Source organism: Tachyglossus aculeatus, chromosome 12 (genome assembly GCF_015852505.1).
Source record: "Tachyglossus aculeatus isolate mTacAcu1 chromosome 12, mTacAcu1.pri, whole genome shotgun sequence".
Taxonomy (NCBI): Eukaryota; Metazoa; Chordata; class Mammalia; order Monotremata; family Tachyglossidae; genus Tachyglossus; species Tachyglossus aculeatus.
The window spans coordinates 33,858,048-33,882,167 of record NC_052077.1 but is presented as its reverse complement, the minus strand read 5'-3'; the positions used below and the strand labels follow the sequence as shown (position 1 = coordinate 33,882,167).

The 24,120-nt window shown below is 43.0% G+C and overlaps 1 protein-coding gene across 8 annotated transcripts in view; it reads left to right on the top strand.

Annotated features, from left to right (window-relative positions):
• NEK1 (NIMA related kinase 1) overlaps positions 1–24,120 on the top strand; it is a 129,141-nt gene that overhangs the window by 102,958 nt on the left and 2,063 nt on the right. For 7 of the 8 annotated variants that reach the window (XR_005453380.1, XM_038754950.1, XM_038754952.1 and 4 more), the window contains 4 exons: positions 2,763–2,914; positions 8,331–8,539; positions 9,723–9,856; positions 10,028–10,160. Coding sequence is in view for 7 of the 8 variants with exons in the window: in XM_038754950.1 (XP_038610878.1) it covers positions 2,763–2,914; positions 8,331–8,539; positions 9,723–9,856; positions 10,028–10,160 (628 nt within the window). In the remaining variant the exon portion in view is untranslated. Of the gene's footprint in view, positions 1–2,762; positions 2,915–8,330; positions 8,540–9,722; positions 9,857–10,027; positions 10,161–24,120 lie in introns of those variants that run through there. The other variant, XM_038754955.1, reaches the window with a different exon arrangement.

Below are 24,120 nucleotides of genomic sequence, written 5' to 3'. Positions count from 1 at the left end.
GGGGGAGGGAGTTCTGGGCCAGAGGAGGGACACAGGCAAGAGCTCAACAAAACAGTGAGAGACAAGAATGAGCTATAGTGAGTAGGTTGACTTGAGAGTAGCAAAATGTAGCAGGATATCAGGAGTGTCCACTTGTTTTGTTTTGTTGTGTGTCTCTCCGCTTCTAGACTGTAAGCCCTTTCGGTAGGGATTGTCTCTATTTGTTGCCAAATTGTACTTTCCAAGCACTTAGTACAGTGCCCTGCACACAGTAAGCACTCAATAAATATGATTGAATAAATGAATGAGAGAGCCGATAGAGTGCCTTAAAGCCGATGGCAAGGAGTTTCTGTTTGCTGCGGAGGCGGATGGGAAGCCACTGGAGGTTTTTGAGGAGCTGGAAGGCAGTGCAGCCTCATGGAAAGAGCCTGAACCAATACTCGGGCTGTCGTAGACAATGCTAATATTAACGGGCTGAACAACTGTACCTGGCAATTTAGGGAGAAGGTGAGGCGTGCCTGGTGTGATAGAGAGTGGGCTCAGCTGGGAGGATTTGGATGCAATTGCCCTGGTGGCTATTTTAAATCAAATCTATGGTTGGAGTGATAAACATATGAATCAGTCAGTGGTATTTATTGAGCACTTACGTGTGCAGAACACGCTACTAATAACTCGGGAGAGGACAATTTGGCAACAAATAGAGACAATCCCTACTGAAAGGGCTCACAGTCTAGAAGCGGAGAGACACACACAAAACAAGTGGACAATTCTGATCATCTGCTACATTTTGCTACTCTCAAGTCAACCTACTCACTACAGCTCAATCTTGTCAGTCTCACTGTTTTGTTGAGCCCTAGCCCGTGTCCCTCCTCTGGCCCAGAACTCCCTCCAGCTTCCATATCCAAATCAATCAATCGTATTTATTGAGCGCTTACTGTGTGCAGAGCACTGTACTAAGCACTTGGGAAGTCCAAGTTGGCAACATATAGAGACGGTCCCTACCCAACAGTGGGCTCACAGTCTAGAAGGGGGAGACAGAGAACAAAACCAAACATGGGAAGGCCTCCTGAAGGCCTTCATTTCTACCGCACTCTCCCAGGCTTTAAATAGAGAGTACTGTACTTAGCGTCGAGCACAGTACACGACAAACGCTCGGTCATTACTCTCGACAGATAGATGGAGTCCCCATTAGTTTGTGAACTCTTTGAGGGCGGGCGTCGTGCCCCCTACCTGTACTGTACTCTCCCCAGCCGGCGCTTAGTCAATGCCACCCAATGCTCTGTAAATACCGCCGAATTTGTCGCTGCCGGCCCCATCCCTGGCGCTCCCTCCTCTCTGCAGAAGACTCCCCCATCTTCCTCTCCAGCCCAACCTGTCAGGCTGACACACCGGGGTAACGGATCCCTCCCCTCCGGCCTTTTCCGAAAGGCGCGGGCGGGGATGGTGCACACGCAGTAGCCCAAATGCCCTCCCACCCGCCCTGCTCTCCCCATCTTCAAAGCCTTCCTAAAAATCACACCTCCAAAAGACCTTCCCTGATTAAGCGTTCATGTCCCCAACTTGCCCTCCCTTCTGTATTGTCTACACATTTGGATCTATACCCCTTGATCTACACCCTTTATTCATTGGAGAAGCAGCGTGCCTCAGTGGAAGGAGCCCGGGCTTTGGAGTCCGAGGTCATGGGTTCAAACCCCGGCTCTGCCAATTGTCAGCTGTGTGACTCTGGGCGCGTCACTTCACTTCTCTGTGCCTCAGTTACCTCGTCGGTAAAATGGGGATTAAGACTGTGAGCCCCACGTGGGACAACCTGATAACCTTGTATCTACCTCAGCACTTAGAACAGTGCTTGACACTTAGTAAGCACTTAACAAATACCATAATTAGTGTTATTATTAATAGAGGGAATATAAATAAGGCCCTCAAACATATTTTTTCAAAGCCCAGAGGTAGTGTTTTTGAAACATGGTGACTCTTTATTCATGGCATGAAGTATTTCTGATGCTCATGTTTCATCTTCACCCTTATGTTCTCTGTAGTGTTTATTTGTTCTGTAGAATCAGTGACTGTAGGTGTTATCTATTTGGCATGTTATCTGTACAGCTCACCTTCTTGGATGAAGGGCTCACTCAAGTGGAGTGACCTTAGTTTAATCAAACATAAATTCTTCCAATAGTGGGGAGCTCAGCACAGTAAATATTTGTCAAGAGTATGGTCTCCCTTTCATGAAAAGTTAGTCTCCTCAAAAGTATTTTAAATTTGGAAAAAAAGTATGTACTAATTTTCATGAATTAATCAGTTGTATTCACTGAGCACTTACTGCGTGCAGAGCACTGTACTAAGCACTTGGGAGGGTACAATATACAGAGTTGGTAGAAACATTCCCTGCCCATTTCTGGTTTGTCACAGTACAGCATTCAAGTTGCATATTATCAGAAATGTTTGTAACCTTTGCAGCCTTGATCCTTTCCTACAAGTAAAAACAGATTTCACCGATAGAATTGGCCAGGGGAAATTTTTCATTAAAATTGGACAGTATGTTTTCCTCATATTCTCGTCTATCTAGTACAGGACTGCCTCGGTAGTCACATGGTTCAAACTCTTAGGATTCACGTGCATTCAGGAAAGCCTGTTCTCAAAGCTGGGCTACCAGGCGTAGCTATTATATCATCTATGGTGTTTCCTTTGATATTTTAAATCAGCCATTAAAAAAAACCCTCAGTAATGTTAGTCTTCAAGTCGTTTTCTTTCTCTTGATCATCTAAGAAAATCTCCTGACCTTTTAGATGTTGCGGACCTGTTCGCTCCCAGATCTCTCCAAGTTGTTCAAAACTCTGGTTGATGTTCCCAGTGTAGCGGACGTCCGTCGTGACAATCTCGAAATGGATGAAATTGAAGATGAGCACGTTAAGGAAGGGCCTTCCGATTCAGAAGACAAGTGAGCAAAATACTATTGGCGAATATTACAGATTTGACGATAAGTAAATGCATTTGCCGCTGGCAGCTACAAAACCACTCCATCGTTAGAGGTCTAGAGGTGACGCTTAGCATAGGTGATACCGGAAATCCTGGCCTTGAAGATTTGGAACCTAAAATGGCCATGGAATTTAAGAGCAGTCCATGCATTTGGCCAGTTAGGAAATATTACAGGACGCATCCCACGCCTGGTTTCACCAACCTTCCTCTCTGTACTTTCCTGGTTCATCTGTCTCTGGTTGTCCCTCTCTATCTCACATCTTCCAGCCCTCCCGTGTCAATCCATCGATAGTATTCGTTGAGCGTTTACTTGGTGCAGAGCACTATACTAAGCTTAGGATCGATATAAAATTATTAAAAATTAAAAAATACTTTTGGGTGACATCCATTTTACTAGTAGTCCTTGCTCAAGTCACTGTTCTGGCAATAGAAATGTTTGTTCAGTAACTGGTAAGCAAAGTATTTTAAAGCTTGAAGTGAATTGTCTTCTAGACCGTGAGCCCGTTGTTGGGTAGAGATTGTCTCGCTTTGTTGTCGAATTGCACTTTCCAAGCGCTAGTACAGAGCTATGCACACAGTAAGTGTTCAATAAATGCCATCGAATGAATTGTCAGCCATTTTCCTGCTTGTCTTAAAATTACATGTTTGAGTGTTAATTCTACCCAGTGGCTGGTGGGGCTACGTTTAAAAATGTTTAATTTCCAAAACGTTCACTGCAGCATCCCACAATCAAACACCATTCTAGGATTGGCAGCATGACATAAATGACATAATCATTTTTCTGAAGAACCTGAACACTCAGCAGTAATCATTTATATTACGTGTGCCGAGCATTGTACTAAATGCTGGGAAAGAACAGGCAGGTGACAGTTCCTTCCCTTCCCCACAGCACCTGTATATATGTTTGTACATATTTATTACTCTATTTATTTATTTGTACATATCTATTCTATTTATTTTATTTTGTTAGTATGTTTGGTTTTGTTCTCTGTCTCCCCCTTTTAGACTGTGAGCCCACTGTTGGGTAGGGACTGTCTCTATATGTTGCCAACTTGTACTTCCCAAGCGCTTAGTACAGTGCTCTGCACACAGTAAGCGCTCAATAAATACGATTGATTGATTGATTGACATATTTATTACTCTATTTTACTTGTACATATTTATTCTATTTTTTTATTTTGTTAATATGTTTTGTTTTGTTCTCTGTCTCCCCCTTCTAGACTGTGAGCCCACTGTTGGGTAGGGACTGTCCCTATATGTTGCCAACCTGTACTTCCCAAGCGCTTAGTACAGTGCTCTGCACACAGTAAGCGCTCAGTAAATACGATTGAATGAATGAATGAAAAGTTAGACGTGGTCATCATCATCATCATCATCATCAATCGTATTTATTGGTCCTCAACAATCTAACAGTAAGGCAGGAATGGGTTTGATGGCAGACTCAGTAGGTGAGATAATAATAATAATGGCAGTTATTAAGCGCTTACTATATGCAAAGCACTGTTCTAAGCGCTTCGGAGGTTAGAAGGTGATCAGGTTGTCCCACGGGGGGCTCACAGTCTTAATCCCCGTTTTACAGATGAGGGAACTGAGGCCCAGAGAAGTGAAGTGACTTGCCCAAGGTCACACAGCAGACATGTGGGGGAGCCGGGATTAGAACCCATGACCTCGGACTCCCAAGCCCTTGCTCTTTCCACTGAGCCACCCTGGCTCTCTGAGATGAGGTGAAATGATGTCACTGAGAAATAATAATTAAAAATAATTTTTAAAAGCATGGCGCCCAACAAGCCCGGTGGTACCTTTGGGGCGCTTCTAAAATGTGTAGAGGCCTGCGTACTGCTGCTCCCTAAATTCCTGCACCTCACGTGTTAGGAGCCCTGGATTTCACATCGAGAAGGCGGCAAGGGTTCTCGGTGGTTTTTCCCGGCAGTCCAGAAGAGAGAAAGGCCGAGAGGCACCCCACTTCAGCTTCAGTTCCTCCTCCAGGAGGCCTTCCCAGACTGAGCCCCTTCCTTCCTCTCCCCCTCGTCCCCCTCTCCATCCCCCCATCTTACCTCCTTCCCTTCCCCACAGCACCTGTATATATGTATATATGGTTGTACATATTTATTACTCTATTTATTTATTTTACTTGTACATTTCTATCCTATCTATTTTATTTTGTTGGTATGTTTGCTTCTGTTCTCTGTCTCCCCCTTTTAGACTGTGAGCCCACTGTTGGGTAGGGACTGTCTCTATGTGTTGCCAATTTGTACTTCCCAAGCGCTTAGTACAGTGCTCTGCACATAGTAAGCGCTCAATAAATACGATTGATTGATTGATTCAGTTCAGTACTGTTCATTCCTCCACTACCAGCTCCTAAGGAGGCTTTAGATCCCAAATCCCCCCGAGTGATTATTTGTGCATCCCCTGATTTAGACTGTGAGCCCACTGTTGGGTAGGGACTATCTCTATATGTTGCCAACTTGTACTTCCCAAGCACTTAGTACAGTGCTCTGCACACAGTAAGCGCTCAATAAATACGATTGATTGATTGATTGATTTCACCAGCAGGTGCTTGTTTCCCTGGCTGAATTCTGCCTCCCTGAATGTTCAGCTTCTAACTCAGCTTCGCATAATATTGTTGTTGTTGTTATCGTTGTTGTACATGTTAAGTAATAATAATAACAATGATGGCATTTGTTAAGCACTTACTATGTGCAGAGCACTGTTCTAAGCGCTGGGGGGGATACAAGGTGATCAATTTGTCCCACGTGGGGCTCATAGTCTTAATCCCCATTTTACAGATGAGGGAACTGAGGCTCAGAGAAGTTAAGTGACTTGCCCAAGGTCACACAGCGGACATGTGGCGGAGTCGGGACTCGAACCCATGACCTCTGACTCCAAAGCCCGGGCTCTTTCCAATGAGCCACACTGCTACTCTAAGTGTAAGTGTTTACTATATGTGAGGAGGCATTGTACAAAGCGCTGAGGTGGATGTCAGAGGTCATGGGTTCGAGTCCCGGCTCAGCCACATGTCTGCTGTGTGACCTTGGGCAAGTCACTTCACTTCTCGGAGCCTCAGTTGCCTCATCTGTAAAATGGGGATGATGACTGTAAGCCCCACGTGGGACAACCTGATCACCTTGTATCCCCCCCAGCACTTAGAACAGTGCTTTGCACATAGTAAGCACTTAACAAATGCCATCATTATTATTATTATTTTTATTATTATTATTATTATTACAAGCACTTCTGATTAGCTGTCTTTTTTTCCATCAGATCATTCTGGAATAATGACATTCATTCATTCATTGAATCGTATTTATTGAGCGCTTACTGTGTGCAGAGCAATCAATCAGTCGTATTTATTGAGCGCTTACTGTGTGCAGAGCACTGTACTAAGCGCTTGGGAAGTCCAAGTTGGCAACATATAGAGACAGTCCCTACCCAACAGTGGGCTCACAGTCTAGAAAGGGGAGACAGACAACAAAACAAAACATATTGACAAAATAAAATAAATAGAATAAATATGTACAAGTAAAATAAATAAATAGAGTAATACGTACAAACTTATATACATATATGCAGAACACTGTACTAAGCACTTGAGACATGTGATGTATACCTGCAGAAAATTAAAGGCAGCACTTCTGTTACCATAGGAGATTGACTCATATACTCTGGGCTCTTCCAGGAGATCTATCAGGGTGTCAAATATTTACTCTTATATTTAGAGAAGCAGCATGGCTCAGGGGAAAGAGCCCGGGCTTTGGAGTCAGAGGTCATGAGTTCAAATCCCGGCTCCACCATATGTCTGCTGTGTGACCTTGGGCAAGTCACTTAACTTCTCAGAGCCTCAGTTACCTCATCTGTAAAATGGGGGTGATGACTGTAAGCCCCACGCGGGACAACCTGATCACCTTGTATCCCCCCAGCGCTTAGAACAGTGCTTTGCACACGGTAAGCTCCTAACACGTGAGGTGCAGGAATTTAGGGAGCAGCAGTACGCAGGCCTCTACACATTTTAGAAGCGCCCCAAAGGTACCACCGGGCTTGTTGGGCGCCATGCTTTTAAAAATTATTTTTAATTATTATTTCTCAATGACATGGCTTAATGTCATGGCTTAATGGCTTAACAAATGCCATCATTATTATTATTACTACTCTTCGGGACTTGTTGCCTGGTGATAGGATATATCTTGTCCAAATATTTTCCCCCTCACTTTTCCCTTCCTTTTTACATTATTCCCTCTTAATGTATTGTTCATTACTTCTTCTGATTAACGTGATTAACTTACATCTCCCCCAGTACTTAGAATAGTTTCTGCCACATAGGGCCTAATAAACAGCATGCTTATTATTATTTTTCTCCACCCACCACCTATCCCTGCCTCCACTAGTTTTGCTTACTTGGCTACCAGTCTGGTTCATTTTTTCCCCTGCCTCCATCTGTTCCTTTCCAGCCAGGTGAACTAGGGTTGGCTGCAGTGCCCCCCACCCCGCCACCCCAACCACCCCCAATCCGACTTAATCAGGGGTGATAGGTTGTTGTCAGTCAATCATATTTATTGAGCACTTACCATACTAAGTGCTTGGGAGAGTATAATGTAACATAATAGACACATTCCCTGCCCGCAGTGAGCTCACAGTCTGGGTGGTTTGTGAAGTCATCCGTCCCGAGGCACCGGATCCCAGGAGATCGGCAGCTTGCCGCTGGTTTCCGAGGTGGTCGCACACTTAGCCAACCCCAGCAATATGATGGCGCATTTGATTGTCATTTTAATCACTTGAGTGAGTTGCCTGACTCTGTACAACAGTCACCCCTTTCTTGGACAGTCATCCCCCAACACTCTATTGGACCGTTTTTATTGGGTTGTGTTTATTATTGTATATCGTTTTGTGTATAAGAGGCCAACCTTCAGAGGGTTGCGAATCAGCTCGAAAACTTGAGAGTCGTTCGTCACACTGTTTGCCCCTGGGGTGGCTCTTCAGCAAGGCAGGCGTTCTCTTGTTAAATACATTAATTAATGTACATGACTTTGCCATTGCAAAATCACCCACAAGACAAGGCCGCAGGAAATTAGAGACGTGTTCTGGGAGGACGGGAAGCCCTGCTTTTAATTTGGCTTGCTGGTCATTTTGAAAGAGAGTGAAAGTAGAAAACTTTGCAAAATATGGTCTCTTCGCTACTGCTCTGAAACTTTCCAATGTGACGCAGTTTAGAGGGACGATCTATCTGGACTGTGAGCCCACGGTTGGGTAGGGATCGTCTCTATATGTTGCCAACTTGTACTTCCCAAGCACTTAGTACAGTGCTCTGCACACAGTAAGCGCTCAATAAATACGATTGATTGATTGATCTGGCATAAATTGGCCTTTCTGTTTTTAAATCTCAGTGTGTTTGGGGAAGCAGACACAGACTTGCAAGAACTTCGGGCCTCTATGGAGCAACTGCTTAGGGAACAACCGAGTGAAGAATACAGTGAAGAGGATGAGACTCTTTTAAAGGCCAGTGATGGAGAACCCGTAACAAATGGCCCAGATTTGGATGATGAGGATAATAACCCGAGCAGTGAAAGTGCACTTAATGAAGAATGGCAGTCAGGTGCAAAATGATGAGATGATTATTTTTTTTTGGCTTTTATTAGGCCCTCATGAGCAAAAATGTATAAGGCTGTATATTATTGGGAGGGAAACAGGCGACGCATGATGAGTTTCCAGGTCTAAATATTATTGTGGAAACAATCCACTAAAATAAATGGTTTGGTTTTTTTTTTTTTTGTTCCCCAGTAATTGATGGCAATCGAATCCATTCTAGAGTTTGCCAAAATTCTGGCTCTTGGGACCAGAGTTAATGGTCGCCTCCATTTCCCTACTTTTCCAGTAAAACGCGTACATTAGATAAGGATCTCTGTCAGTGTAAGAGACGCTTGACATTGTCGTACAAGTTTGAAGTTGAGACTTTTTAACCCATGACCTCATTTTGTTATGATTTCTCGTAATTCTCTTAGAGTAGGATATATGCAAATACTAATAGGAAATCCCCAGTCACATTTTTTTTAAAAAAAAAGTTGGCTGGATATGAAAGATAATTTTTAATGGCTTTTAGCAGTTATACCTTGTAATTTTAAACTTACACATAGATTAACTTTTATTAAAAAAGGAATTATAGTAAGAACCTTTTGCTTTCCACTTCTTGAATTAAAATGAACGTAATTTTTGTGCTTTCTGATAGCCTTAACCTAGGCATGTCTTTGAAAGATATTGGCACTTAAAAGAGTTTTTCCTACTGACGTGCCCGGTATTTATGCTCAAAAAGCCTCTAGATGCACTGCCTGTTTTCCATATTGTGTATTTTTTTTAATGTGGTTCATATTTGTCATCGCTCCAGCTAAAATTAAATTTAAGAACTGTAATTCAGAGTTTCAGATTGTTTACGGGGATAATATTAACAGCACTCGAAACTATATTTTTCCATTTTACTCACATACACATTTATATTTTAGTGAAATGTTATATTGTGGATGGAACTTTAAAGCAATGAAAGAGTGACACTTGTTAAGGTAGAATTATGTACCACCGATGGTTGTCATTAATTAGGAATAATAGTGCATCTTTTCACAGAATGACTTTATCTCACTGAAAATAGAGAAGAAATATTGCTTGTTCTTTGGAGGAGAGTGTAATTTTTCCTTTTAAAATGTCTTTCATTTAGCACGGAATTTTTTTTCCTTCTTTGCTTTTTTTTTAATGGTTTTTAATCTAAATACTCTTTTCTCTATTTTTAGATAACAGTGATGGTGATATTGCCAGTGAATGTGAAGAGTGTGATAGTGTTTTTAGCCATTTAGAAGAACTGAGGTTTAACCTGGAGCAGGAAATAGGCTTTGAAAAATTCATTGAGGTTTATGATAAAATAAAGGTTAGTAAATTATTAATTTCCTTTGAAGTGTGATATATTTCAATATAAATTACCTTTTTAATTTCCTAGTCAGTAACTCTCTAACGATTGTTGAAAATATAATAGCAGCAATGATAACTTACTAGCTAATTTCAAATGTTAATTTACTGTGGGAATTCTCATTTGGCTTAGGCTATCCATGAGGACGAAGATGAGAATATTGAAATTTGCTCAACAATAGTTCAGAGTATTCTGGGAAATGAACATCAACACCTCTATGCCAGGATTCTTTATTTAGTCATGGCAGATGGAGCCTATCAGGAAGGTAATTTTTTTTTTTTTAAAGATCATAATCAAGTACTCCGTGCCTGCTGTACAGTTTGTTAGATTAGAAACAATGCTAAAGACACCATCTGCGTTCTTTCGAATGAAAAGGTCCAGAACCATAGACTCCCAGTGCTCAGCCAGGCGAGGAGATCAGCGTTAGGAAATGGAGCAGTCGGTAAAAATGTATCCGTAGCCGTGATCCCAGAGATTGGAGCTGGAAAACTCTGGCAGCTTTTCAGCCTTGGCAGAGATAGGATAGTAGCGTTCAAAGGGCAGCGGGCCAACTTTGAATCGGCCATCGACCGGCAACCTTGGCTCGGACCATAGGAGAGTGGCTCCTCTGCCAGACTTCCTCCCTCCCACCACCAGGCAAGAAACATTCCCGTATCTTTCCAGTCTACGCAGTCCCGCCACTCCAATACTTGTGTATTTACTTATCTATTATTATCTATTATTTATATATTTTCTCTTGTGCTTACCTTTTTGCCGTATGTGTCTCTCCCCGCCCCTCCGTTCCCCCGTTGAAGTAGGCTGCGCCTCCAGATTGGGGATTGTGTCTCCTCAAAGTATAGGGATGGCCATTTAGACTTCAGTCCCCTGCCTGCTGGAGCTCAGAGTCTAAAAAGGAGGGGCACGGCAGCTATCGTACAAGGAAATGAATTGCATGTTAAATCCAACAGAAACAATAAATCAAAAATGAAAGAAACTCAAATACCCCTGTCCCAGACGTAAAGACTTTTGGAACTTGGCTTTTGAGCCGTTCTAGTGGCAAACTGTTAAATCATCTGAACTGGGGACTAGAATTTTCAGCAGCATTCACGTAGCGAATCGGTCACAGACCAGCGGGGAGAAAGACGCGGCATAAGGAAAAGAGAATGGAAAGTGAACATGTTGATGAGCAAGGACGTAGAGCACTCTGAATTGATTGATCATTGAGTTAGGCTGTGACAAGTGCCCCGATGAGGGGGGTGTCCCCTTGGATGGAGAGGAAGAGATGAATCCAGGAATGCAGAGGGAGAAACCAACGAGATCCAGCAATAGATGGAATGCGCGAGTTGGAAAAGTGAGGAGTCAAGGAGAAACAAGAAAGATCAGTCAGTCGGTGAGAAGCAGCTTGTCCTTGTGGAAAGAGCACAGGCTTGAGGGATTGAGGACCTGGGTTCTAATCCCACCTCAGCCACATTTACCTTGGGGCAAATCACTCAACGTCCCTTGTACCTTGGTTACGTCATCTGTAAAATGGGGAACATGGACTGTGTCCACTAGGATTAACATGTTTTGAGCCTCAGTTACCTCATCTGCAAAATGGGGATTAAGACTGTGAGCCCCACGTGGGACAACCTGATCACTTTGTATCCCCCCCAGTGCTTAGAACAGTGCTTTGCATATAGTAAGCGCTTAACAAATGCCAACATTATTATTATTACCCCAGAGCTTAGTGCAGCGTCGGCATATAGTCAGCCCCTAACCAATACCATAAAAAAATCAATCGATGGTATTTATTGGGCCCTTACTACGTGCCGAGCACCAAGTGCTTGGACGAATACAACGCAGAGGTGTTGGTAGACACGAACCCCATCCACACGAAGTTTTCAGTCCAGAGGGAGAGACAGACGTGAAAATAAATTGCAGAAAAGGGAAATGACAGGGTGTACAGATGAGAGGTGATAGTATTGTCCACTCTGATGGGCGTGTTAGGTGGTGGAAAGATTGGGGAAGAGAAGATGAGTTCAGTTTTAGACGTATTGACCTTAACGTGTGGAAGCACTTCCATGTGGAGATAATTGTGATACTTTTTAAGCACTTATTAGGTGCCAAGCACTGTGCTAAATGCTGGGGTAAATGCAGTGCAATGACATCAGACACAGTCGCTGTCTTACGTGGGGCTCACACATTAAGTGGGAGGGAGAGAAAATGAGGAAAAAGGAGATGTTAAGTGATTTGCCCACGGTTACACCGCGGGCAAATGGCAGAGCTGTGGTTAGAATCTATGTCTTCAGACTGCCAGTCCTGTGCTTCTTCCTCTGGATCTGGTGACACGAGGAAATACAGGATTTGAGAGGTCAGGCCTAATGAGATAGATTTGGGGGTCATCCACGTAGAAGTGGTAGCTGAAGCCACTGGAGTGGAAGAGCTCCCCAAGGGAAGAAGTGTAAAGTGAGAAGAGAAGGGGACCCCGAACAGAGCTGTACAGTTAGGGAATGGGAGGAGGAAGGAGAGCTAGCTGAAGACGAAGAAGGGTGGCCTACGGGAAAGAGCAAGGCCCTGGGAGCCAGAAGGCCTGCGGTCTGATCCCGACTCCGCCACTTGTCTGCCGGGTGACCTTGAGCAAGACAATTAACGTCTTTATGCCTCAGTTTCTGTTCAATACCTGTTCTCCCTCCTACTTTGACCGTGAACCCTCTGTGGGGCAGGGACTGTGTCCAAGCTGATTAACTGATTAACAACCCCCAGAGTTTAGAACTGTGCGTGATACACAGTAAGCGCTTAACAAATACCGTAATGAGAAGAAGAGACTGGTGAGTGGTCAGAGGGAGAAGAGGAGAACCATGAGAGAACTGTGTTGGTAGAAGTGAGATGAGATCATCATCAATCATATTTATTGAGCGCTTACTGTGTGCAGAGCACTGTACTAAGCGTTTGGGAAGTACAAGTTGGCAACATATAGAGACAGTCCCTACCCAACAGTGGGCTCACAGTCTAAAAGGGGGAGATCATCATCATCATCATCAATCGTATTTATTGAGCGCTTACTGTGTGCAGAGCACTGTACTAAGCCCTTGGGAAGTACAAGTTGGCAACATATAGAGACAGTCCCTACCCAACAGTGGGCTCACAGTCTAAAAGGGGGAAGATAGCATTTCTAGAGGAAGTAAGTGATCCACAGTGTCAAGGCCAGATTTCCAGCCTGAGGAAGTGGTTTTCTCCAGCTTCTTCCATACGGTGAACAGTGAGTAGATGAGGTGAGGCCTAGACTAGCCTGTGTACAGCCCAGCCCTCACCCTCCACTCCTCTGCCACTAACCTCCTCACTGTACCTCGTTCATTCATTCATTCATTCAATCGTATTTATTGAGCGCTTACTGTGTGCAGAGCACTGCACTAAGTGCTTGGGAAGTCCAGGTTGGCAACATATAGAGACAGTCCCCTACCCAACAGTGGGCTCACAGTCTAGAAGGGGGAGACTGAGAACAAAACGAAACATATTCACAAAATAAAATAGAGTAAATATGTACAAATAAAATAAAATAGAGTAATAAATACATATAAACATTTATACATATATACAGGTGGCGTGGGGAGGGGAAGGAGGTAAGGCAGGAGGGATGGGGAGGAGGGGGGAAAGGAAGGAGGGGGCTAAGTCTGGGAAGGCCTCATTCTCACCTGTCCCGCCGTCGACCCCCGTCCCACGTCCTCCCCCTGGCCTGGAATGCCCTCCCTCCGCACGTCCGCCAAGCTAGCTCTCTTCCTCCCTTCAAAGCCCTACTGAGAGCTCACCTCCTCCAGTAGGCCTTCCCAGACTGAGCCCCTTTTTTCCTCTCCTCCTCCCCATCCCCCCCACCCTACCTCCTTCCCCTCCTCACAGCACCTGTATATGTATATATATATATATATATATATATGTACAGATTTATTACTCTGTTTTACTTGTACATATTTACTATTTATTTTGTTAATGATGTGCATATAGCTTTCATTATATTTGTTCTGACGATTCTGACACCTGTCCACATGTTTTGTTGCCTGTCTCCCCCCTTCTAGACTGTGATCCCGTTGTTGGGTAGGGACCGACACTATATGTGGCCAGCTTGGACTTCCCAAGCACTTAGTACAGTGCTCTGCACACAGTAAGCGCTCAATAAATACGATTGAATGAATGAACTCTGGGTTTCCTAGAACTTTGTGTATTTAAGGCCCAAAAGATATCTGAATCTGGGTTTTTCTCTCTTGCTGTTGGTATCAAAACAAAACTCTCTCTCCGTAAAATTACAGTGAGAGTGAACAGTGACAAGTGCGACCCTTGATTTCTTCGTAGAGCCACCACCATTGACTCTGGTAGATCAGGTTTCCCCAAGTGCCATATGGATTGTGGTTACTCCCTGAGGACTTTGGACCTTAATCTGAGCAGCTTCTAAGAAACTTGGACTCCAAAGGAGCCCTAAGAGAGGACAGGGGTCAAGGGTCAGGGCCTAGGCCCCGAGAGCCAAAAGGCCAGAATATTTGCCTCCACCCCTAGATCACAAAAAGACAAAAAAAAAACAAATTAGGTTGCTGTGGTAAAATCCAGTACACATAGGTGGATAGCCAATACTTCAGCCATCTAGTTTCATTCTCATTACCTTTCCAAAACTATTCTTTCCATATAACTTGAAAGAGGTGGTTTTTTTAAAAAAAAGGATTTTGAAAAGAGTGACTATACCTCTTTTTTGACAATGATTGGAGTGGGTGTATTTTGGAAGGAATGTAATATTAAACCTGGAGAGAAGTACATGTTTGTTTGTTCAGTAATTTCTGTCACGGCTGCTCAACGGAACCAAATGTCATGTCTTTCATCGATGTCAGATTTGAAATTTTTGAACAGTTGAGCAGATGTCAACCTTCTCATATTAGAGAATACGTCCCCGGTGTTTCTCCACAGTCATTTTAAGGCTGCCATGACTGAAACCAAATTTCACATCCCTAAAGCTAAGAATATATAATAGGACTAGAATAAGCTTGTTTTCTTTAAAAGCCTGTTTTATTTTAGTCCTTTGAAGTTGCCGGAAACATTTTAGCACATGCTGAAAGTTTTTTTCTATTCACATCCTTGCAATAAGGTATCATTTCCTGTACATCAGTGCATGCTATCGTGGTATTTTTAGAGGAATTAAATGTAGAAGATGCCTCATTTTTCTTAAAAGTTAAAATGCTTTTGTTGGAGTAACTTTGGTTCAAAAATACCATCACCCCTAGCGTTTGGCAGTTCCATGGCGTGAATTTGCGGCCTCTGTTTGGCAAATAGTCAGTCCCGGTGTTGCTCTCTCTAATGATTTGGAGCCTTGGACTCTGAGACTGCAGGCAGGACCAGCTGCAGGCCAGGATGGACTCGTTCATGGTTTGGAGACCCCTTAACTGGTCAGTTAAGCTCCATGGGAAACGTAGAGGATCTGCTTCCCATCATTCATTCATCCAAAGGGATTTATTGAGCACTTACTGTGTGCAGAGCACTGTACTAAGTGCTTGGAAAGTACAATTCAGCAATAGAGATAATCCCTGTCCACAACCGGCTCACAGTCCATAAGGGGGAAGACAGACATCAAAACAAGTAAACAAGCATCAATAGCATCGATATGAATAAATAGAATTAGATATATAATAGGATTGGAGATATATAGTATCTGTATGTATATATGTTTGTACGTATTTATTACTCTATTTTACTTGTACAGATTTATTCTATTTATTTTATTTTGTTAATATGTTTTGTTTTGTTGTCTGTCTCCCCCTTCTAGACTGTGAGCCCGCTGTTGGGTAGGGACCGTCTCTATATGTTGCCGACTTGGACTTCCCAAGCACTTAGTACAGTGCTGTGCACACAGTAAGCGCTCAATAAATACGATTGAATGAATGAATATAATAGAATTAGAGATGTATGTCTGGCACATAGTAAGCACTTAACAAATACCACAATTATTATTATTCATCATCAATGGCATTCATTGAGCGTTCACCGTGTGCAGAGCACTGTGCTAAGCCTTTCGGAGAGTAGAATGCCACAGAGATGGTAGACGTGTTCCCTGCCCACCACGAGCTTACAGCCCAGAGGGGAAGAGAGACATTGAGAAGCAGCATGGCCTAGCGGATAGAGCACGGGGCTGGGAGTTCAAAGGACTGGGCTCTAATTTGGGCTCCGCCACTTGTCTGCTGTGTGACCTTGGACAAGTCTCTTCACTTCTCTGGGCCTGTTACCTCATCTGCAAAATGGGAATTAATACCGTTAGCCTCATGTGAGACTTGGACTGCATCCAACCTGATTATTGTACTCTCCCAAGCGACCTGATTATTGTACTCTCCCAAGCGCTTAGTACGGTGCTTTGCACGTAGAAAGTGCTCAACAAGTGCGATTGAATGAATGAACAGACGATTAGCTTGTATCCCAGCGCTCAGTATAGACCCTGGCCCATGGTAAGCATTTAACAAATGCCATAAAAAATTAATATAAATAAATTGTCGATATTCATAATTCAAGGATAATCATTCATTCAGTCGTATTTATTGAGCGCTTCTGTGTAGAGCCCTGTACTAAGTGCTCCTTGGAAAGTACAGTTTAGCGATAAAGAGAGACAATCGCTGGTTTACATAAGCATAAGTGAATGTAAATGAACTTAAGTGCTATGGGGGGGAGGGTGGGGTGAATACTAAATCATCATCAATCGTATTTATTGAGCGCTTACTGTGTGCAGAGCACTGTATTAAGCGCTTAGCACTGTACTAAATGCCTAAAGATCACCGACCCAAGTGCATAGATGACATAAAGGTCCTGAGGACCCCAATCCCTTCACCCCGTAGACCCCTCGGGGGCTCTCAAACCACTCTCCAGATTAGGAACCATGTCCACGTCCATCCCAAACTCCCACGACAATCTCAAGGTCACCCAAATCCATCCCAGCTTCCACACGTGCTGGAGGGAGGTGGAGAGGTGTGATTCCTAGAAGCCTCATGAAATGCTGTTTGTTGATGGCCTACTGCCCTTTTCATCGCAGGAGGGAAGGCAGTATTGATTAGATTTTAATTTTCTGTGCTCCGGAGGGCCTTGCGTGGTTATTGGAGGCATGTCCTTTCACAGCAGCTAATTTGGTGTGTTTGACCAGTATCATCTGTAGAGTTGTCCAGGTGAAAAGTTACGAACTGAACTTTGAGGCACTTGTTGGCCTTTGCTGCCTTGGGTTTCAGTTCCAGAGAATAGTTTGTCTTTTGGTCTCCCCATAACTTTTCGACCAGTCAGGGCAGTTATTTAATATTTAGAGCAGCAGCATGCTTGGGTTGTTTTTTTCTTTATTTTGTAATTGAGTTCACAAAATAGATCACAGTGCTTCTTTAGATTAATTCACTGAAAACGAGACAGTTTAGGGAAACTATCTTCCCGTGGTTAGCAACGGAGAAGCAGTGATGGCTGGTGGTTTTTTAGGGAGAGGAGGGACTCCTCAGTACAAGTGGGTATTGACGCCCACCCCCTTGCCAGTTTCACGCCAATTTGCAGAGACCAGAATTAGTACTGTGATTCACGGTGTTGGTGTCATGATCTGCAAAATGCCCCAGCGCCAGGGTTAGTAGATGAGATGGTGGGAACCTTCCTCCTTTCCCAGGTTTTTCACCAGAACCGCTAACTAATAACATGCATTCATTTGAATCTCTGTTTCTGCTTCCTCTCCCACCCTGTAGTAGAAGTGCTAATAAGTGGGGAAAATGACCAAAACGCATCAATGTAGATATATTCGCTGGCATATTGGCTTCAAAAATCAACCAGAAGTAACCCCTTTTCCTATTGCCATAATACTTATTTTTTAGTATTTTTCGTGCAGTTTTAAAGTGAAATCCTTAGGAAGTTTGTCTATAACTGATGCTGTAAAACATGTGGTTTTCACGTTTGTTTAGGAATCATACCCCGATCTTTTCCTTCCTGTCCCTTCTTAGAATCGTGGTGCCTCTCAAAATCCAGTAGAACATACAACCTCCATTGAGAGTTGAATTGCCTTTTAGTAGTAATAGTATTTATTAAGCACTTATTGTGTGCAGAGCCCTGTACAAAGCACTGGAAAAAAACATACTGGTGAGACTGTCATGGTCCATGACCCTTGGGGTTTCAAAATATATATACATATATATAATATCTAGCATCAGTTTTATATACATATTCTCCCCTTGTGCCTTGTATACTCTTAAATCTTCATCATCATCAATCGTATTGAGCGCTTACTGTGTGCAGAGCACTGTACTAAGCGCTTGGGAAGTACAAGTTGGCAACATACAGAGACAGTCCCTACCCAACAGTGGACTCACAGTCTAAAATAATTATTATTCTTGAAGTACTGACTCTCAATGGAATCCAAGTTTAGGGAAATAATTCTGACTCTTGGCCTTTAGTAGTTTTTCAGTGTTAGTACAGCTTGTTAAAGGAATGAATGTTTAAAAGTGTAATGGGCCATGTTTTGACCTTAAAAAGGAATGAAGAAAGTCTTTAATAAAAAAGAAATGTTTTAGAAATGGATATTTAGAAGGAAACTTTTGGGCCATTTTTCCTTACGACTTTGGGATCCCAATTATTGGCTTGTTAAATGTAACATGAGAAAATAAAAATGCCACACTGGGTGAACTTTTAATGATTGATCAAGCCCAGTATTGTTTTTCCAATAGTAACCAAAAGATGCTTGGAGGACTGATGGTTGCCTCCTAAATTAACAATATAAATTTTAACAATCAGGAATTTTCCCTCTAATAACCTACCTTAGATTTATTGTCCAAGAATCTAGTTATACCTTTTTGAGTCTTATGATATCCCAGACCTTTGCCTTCAATAATCCATTAATAATTAGCCCTCGTTGGATTTATTCCCTCCCTTCTTGAATCTGTTTTGCCTCCCCTGTGCCAACAAATTTTGTATGCTAAGCACTGCTGAATGAAAAAGTGTTTCCTTCACTCTTGGGAGCCTCCCATTTTCAAGTTCCCTAGTCCTGAGTGTGTGGTATGTGATAGCCACCACACACATGTGGTGTGTGGCCTAATGGCAACGGCACAGTCCTGGGAGTCGGAGGACCTGAGTTCTAATTCCAGCTCTGCCAGTTGCTTGCTGGGTGACCTTGGACAAGTCACTTATCTTCTCTGTGCCTCAGTTTCCTCAACTGTAAAGTCCCAAAGGATGTTCTGGCTTTCTTGATATAATTTTCTACTTGTCTGTTGTTGCAGGCTTGGACGGGCTATTGCATTATACCTTCCAAGTGCTTAGTACAGTGCTCTGCGCACAGTAAGCGCTCAGTAAATACGACTGAATGAATAAGTAACATAATTCTGTGAAGACATTCAGTTCCGCGTTACCAGTGAAAAACTTGGATTAAGTGTAGGGTTTCTTTAGTTTAAGCACTTAAGTAGGTACTATTACTACTATTCTATGATTACAGTTTTTTATAACAGGTGTGGAGACTTTTTAAAATTTAAATTTATTTTGTTTGGTTATCGTCCATCTGCGTTCTTTATTGACCAATTCAAGGAACTCCAGCAGATTAGCAAGGTGTGATTTCCCCTTTTAGTAGCCATGCCGTCTTTTTTTCCAAAAGACTAAGTACTTCATTTATCCTTATTTAATAATAATGTGTCCTGGTTTAAGTACAGAAGGGAAAAATCCCCATCCTATAATTCCCAGGATCCGCTCTGGATTTCTTTTGATGAATAAAAGTTACATTGGCAATGCGCCCGTCATTTAATACGATGACCATTTGCAAAGATAGGTTGCAGGTTTTCAGCTTCCTTTCTGAGGTCCTCAAGAACTCTGGTTTGATCACTACTACACAGCACCTCTGTGTAATTTGAGACCCGTTCATAAATAACTGGCCTCAGTAAAGAAACTTCGACCTGTAATTTGAACAACCTTCAATTTTTGTGCTAATTGTAAATCTCTCATTTAAAATGATTCCAAGTAATATATCTTAGTAGTGCTTATGCACCACATTGAAGTGCAGTAATGCTGCCAAAGTTAACTAGGAACTCCGTTTTCACATATTTTGCAGGGTGTGTAAATTCAAATGAGAAGTAAAGGTGTGAACTGGAATAAAGTCGTGATCCGCATACATTTCTAATCCTTATTTCTAATGCCATCCCAGATAATTGAATTTACAGATGCTATATATGGAAGAGAATCAACCTTTTCATTCCACAGACTAATGCTAACATCCTTTGTTAAAAGCCTTACAAATCAGTGTTAAAGATCTTCACTGTCCCTTTCACAAGAACCCCAGATATTCTCACTTCTATCATCATCCACTTCCCTGCCCATCTTTTCCAGTTCTCACTGGCAAATTGACTCCATGTTCCTTATTTCCAGTTATCTTGCACCCACTTCTGGATCTCCTCCTAAATCACATCTTATCCCTAGATATCCCAACCTTATCCCAACCTAGTCCATTTGGGCAAACTCTCCTCCTTCCTTCATTCAAACAGCGCTGGAAATTCTTGTCTCCCCAGTTCTTGTAAAAGAGGAGATTATTCTCTCCAGTGGTTCGCAACTTCTCCAATAAAAGCTCTTCATTCGCCACCCCCACGTAATGCACAGCTCTGCCACTGGCCCGTGTGACCTTGGGCAAGTCATTGAACCTCACTGGGCCTTATGAAATGGGATAACGTAGTTTGTAGTCCCACTATGTCCAATCAGATAATGGAGTGTTTACCCAGTCCTTAGCTACTAGTGAGTACTTAACAATCAAACACAATCAAACACCATTCTAGGATTGACAGTATGACATAAATGACATAATCATTTTTCTGAAGAACCTGAACACTCAGCAGTAATAATTTATATTACGTGTACCGAGCATTGTACTAAATGTTGAGATTAGAGAAGCAGCATGGTTTAGTGGCAAGAACATGGGCTTAGGAGTCAGAGTTCATGGGTTCGAATCCCGACTCTGCCGCTTATCTGCTGTGTGACTTTAGGCAAGTCACTTAACTTCCTTGGGCCTCAGTTCCCTCATCTGTAAAATGGGGATGAACACTGTGAGCCCCACGTGGGACAATCTGATTACCTTGTATCTACCCCAGCGCTTTGAACAGTGACTGGAAAGGTTTAGTCCTCATATCCCAAGGATTTGGGATATGGAAAGCAACAGAAGAATAATAATAAGAAAATTTGTTAAATTGTTAAATAGTCCCCTTCTGTTCTCGATCTACACTCACTCCCTTGGTGACCTCATTCGCTTCTACGGCTTCAACTATCATCTCTACACTGATGACTGATGAGAAGCAGCGTGGCTCAGTGGAAAGAGCACGGGCTTTGGAGTCAGAGGTCATGGGTTCAAATCCCACTCCGCCAACTGTCAACTGTGTGACTTGGGGCAAGTCGCTTCACTTCTCTGTGCCTCAATTCCCTCATCTGTAAAATGGGGATTAAAATTGTGAGCCCCCCCGGGGGACAACCTGATCACCTTGTCACTGCCCCAGTGCTTAGAACAGTGCTTTGCACATAGTAAGCACTTAAAAAATGCCATCATTAAATTAAATTAAATGCTGGGAAAGAACAGACAGGTGACAGTTCCTTCCCTTCCCCACAGCACCTGTATATATGTATATATGTTTGTACATATTTATTACTCTATTTATCTTATACATATCTATTCTATTTATTTTATTTTGTTAGTATGTTTGGTTTTGTTCTCTGTCTCCCCCTTTTAGACTGTGAGCCCACTGTTGGGTAGGGACTGTCTCTATATGTTGCCAACTTGTACTTCCCAAGCGCTTAGTACAGTGCTCTGCACACAGTAAGCGCTCAATAAATACGATTGATTGATTAACAAATGCCAGTATTATTGTTCAGCCATTGCCACCCTTATCTGGAATGGCTGAACTGCTGGCCTCACCTCCCAGCCTTGCTGGAGAAGATCGGGGCAGGGCCACTGGTGAGACATTCTGGTCTCTGTCAAGAGCCCCTTCCAAAACAGCATCCCTGCTCCCCCAACTCAAGCTCCACCACTAGATTTAGGTCCTTTTTATAGAAGAAAAAAAAGCATTACAGATTTCCTACTTCTTATATTGGTGGTCCTTGCAACCATATATCAGCTTAGTGTAGTGTAAAAGAGTTGAGGCTTTGGACTCCCCTTCCAAAACAGCTTCCCTGCTCCCCCAACTCAAGCTCCACCACTAGATTTAGGTCCTTTTTTGTAGAAAAAAAAAAGCATTACAGATTTCCTACTTCTTACATTGGTGGTCCCTGCAACCATTTATCAGCTTAGTGTAGTGTAAAAGAGTTGAGGCTTTGGACTCCCCAGCTGGGGCCCCTGATTAATAGGAAACTGAGGATTGGAGGCGTATGGGGTGGGCACTGTTCCCTGTCAGTTTACTGTACCATAAAAGAGTTGAGGATTTAGATTCTCCAACTGGGGCCCCTGATTAGTAGGAAACCGAGGATTGGGGGGCTTCTAGAGTCTGCACTCTTCCCTGTTGAGCCTTTTATTTTGGCTAAAGTAGCAGTCGTAGAAAACATTTTTCCCTCCAGTCTACGACGGGGAATTTGCAGCATAAATGCGCCACTAGGTTTTGGCTGAAGTGAGGATTATCATGGTATGTAGCGCAAAACGTAACTTAATTCTCTACCTCTTGTGCAAACCAGTTCTCGATTAGCCTCACCAATGCGGGGGGGGAACTCTGACATGGATCACTCAACTAGACTTAATGGAAAGAATATGCAAATGAAGAAATAATTTTAAATTCGTGCAATTATGCTTGGGAAGTTATATGAAACATGTGACCACGAATACTTCTAATTGCGGAATGCACTATAGAAGGTTAGGAAAGAACATTTAACTCCTGGTAAAACCACTTTATTTATATTTCTCTTGATTTTATTTTGAAAAGAATGAATCTTTACCGAACAGGCTTAGGTATAGAACTTCAGAATATATGGGGCCACCATACCCTTCGGTATTGGAATGCCTAATCAATCACTGGTATTTGTTGAGGGCTTACTGTGTGCGGAGCACTGTACTAAGCACTTGGGAGAGAACAATAAATCAGAGTTGACAGACATGTTCCCTGCCCCAAACAAGCTAACACTGTAGAGGGGGAGACAGATGTTAATAAATAAATTAATGGATATGTACGAAAAGCGCTGTGGGGAGGGTGAATAAGGGGAGTATTTAGACTGTGAGCCCACTATTAGGTAGGGACTCTCTCTATATGTTGCCAACTTGTACTTCCCAAGCGCTTAGTACAGTGCTCTGCACACAGTAAGCGCTCAGTAAATACGGTTGATGATGAGTAAGTCAGGGCAGGGCAGAAGGGAGTGAGAGAAAAGGAAATGAGGGCTTAGTTAAGGCCGATTGGAGGAGTTGGGCCTTCAGTAAGGCTCTGAAGTGGGGTGGGGAGAGTAATAATCTGTCAAGTATGAAGAGGGAGGGCTTTTCAGGCGAGGCAGGACGCAGGTGAAAGGCTGGTGAAGAGTGCTCAGTTTACTGTTGTGAACTTTTAAAGAGGAGAAAGCAAGAAAAGAGTGAGGAAAATAGGCTGAGAAAATTGTTTTAATTGCTATACTGGTCCCTTTCATTTTAGTGCTTACTGGTTTGAAAGTACTCTACCTTGTGTTCGATACAGACAGGCTTCTAAGGGGAGAGAAAGCACCAAAGGAATAATAATGAATGGGCAGTGTCACCTGCCTCCGGTTAGGAGGAGCAGAGGAGAAGGAAGCAACAGAAAACCAAAAGCAGTCGAACCCACTGTTGCAGCTACAAGTCCAGTGCCGGCAGAGCAGGAAGCAGTTGGGCAGATCTTTAAGATGGGAAGAGCTTCCAGCTGTTCTCCAAACACTTTGCACAGCATTTCCCCTGACCCCAAAAAGGCTTCATTCAGCAGCTGCTTCTGCAGTGGGGTTATTTGTTAGACCGGCATTCCATTGTCGGGCTTTATCCATCCATCGATGGTGGTTTTACCGCGATTATTTCTTACTATTAGCAGCATGCGCTTTCATCTCGATCATCTCTTTTGGTTTGAAAAGAGTTAGGGAGCCATGATTTGTGGAAATGGGCAGCTGCTCTCCGTTAGTTGCATGTGAAAATGAATGTTGCCTGGGTCGCAAGTCATTCATTCACTCATTCAATCGTATTTATTGAGCGCTTACTGTGTGCAGAGCACTGTACTAAGCGCTTGGGAAGTATAAGTTGGCAACATAGAGAGACGGTCCTTACCCAACAGCGGGCTCACAGTCTAGAAGGGGGAGACAGA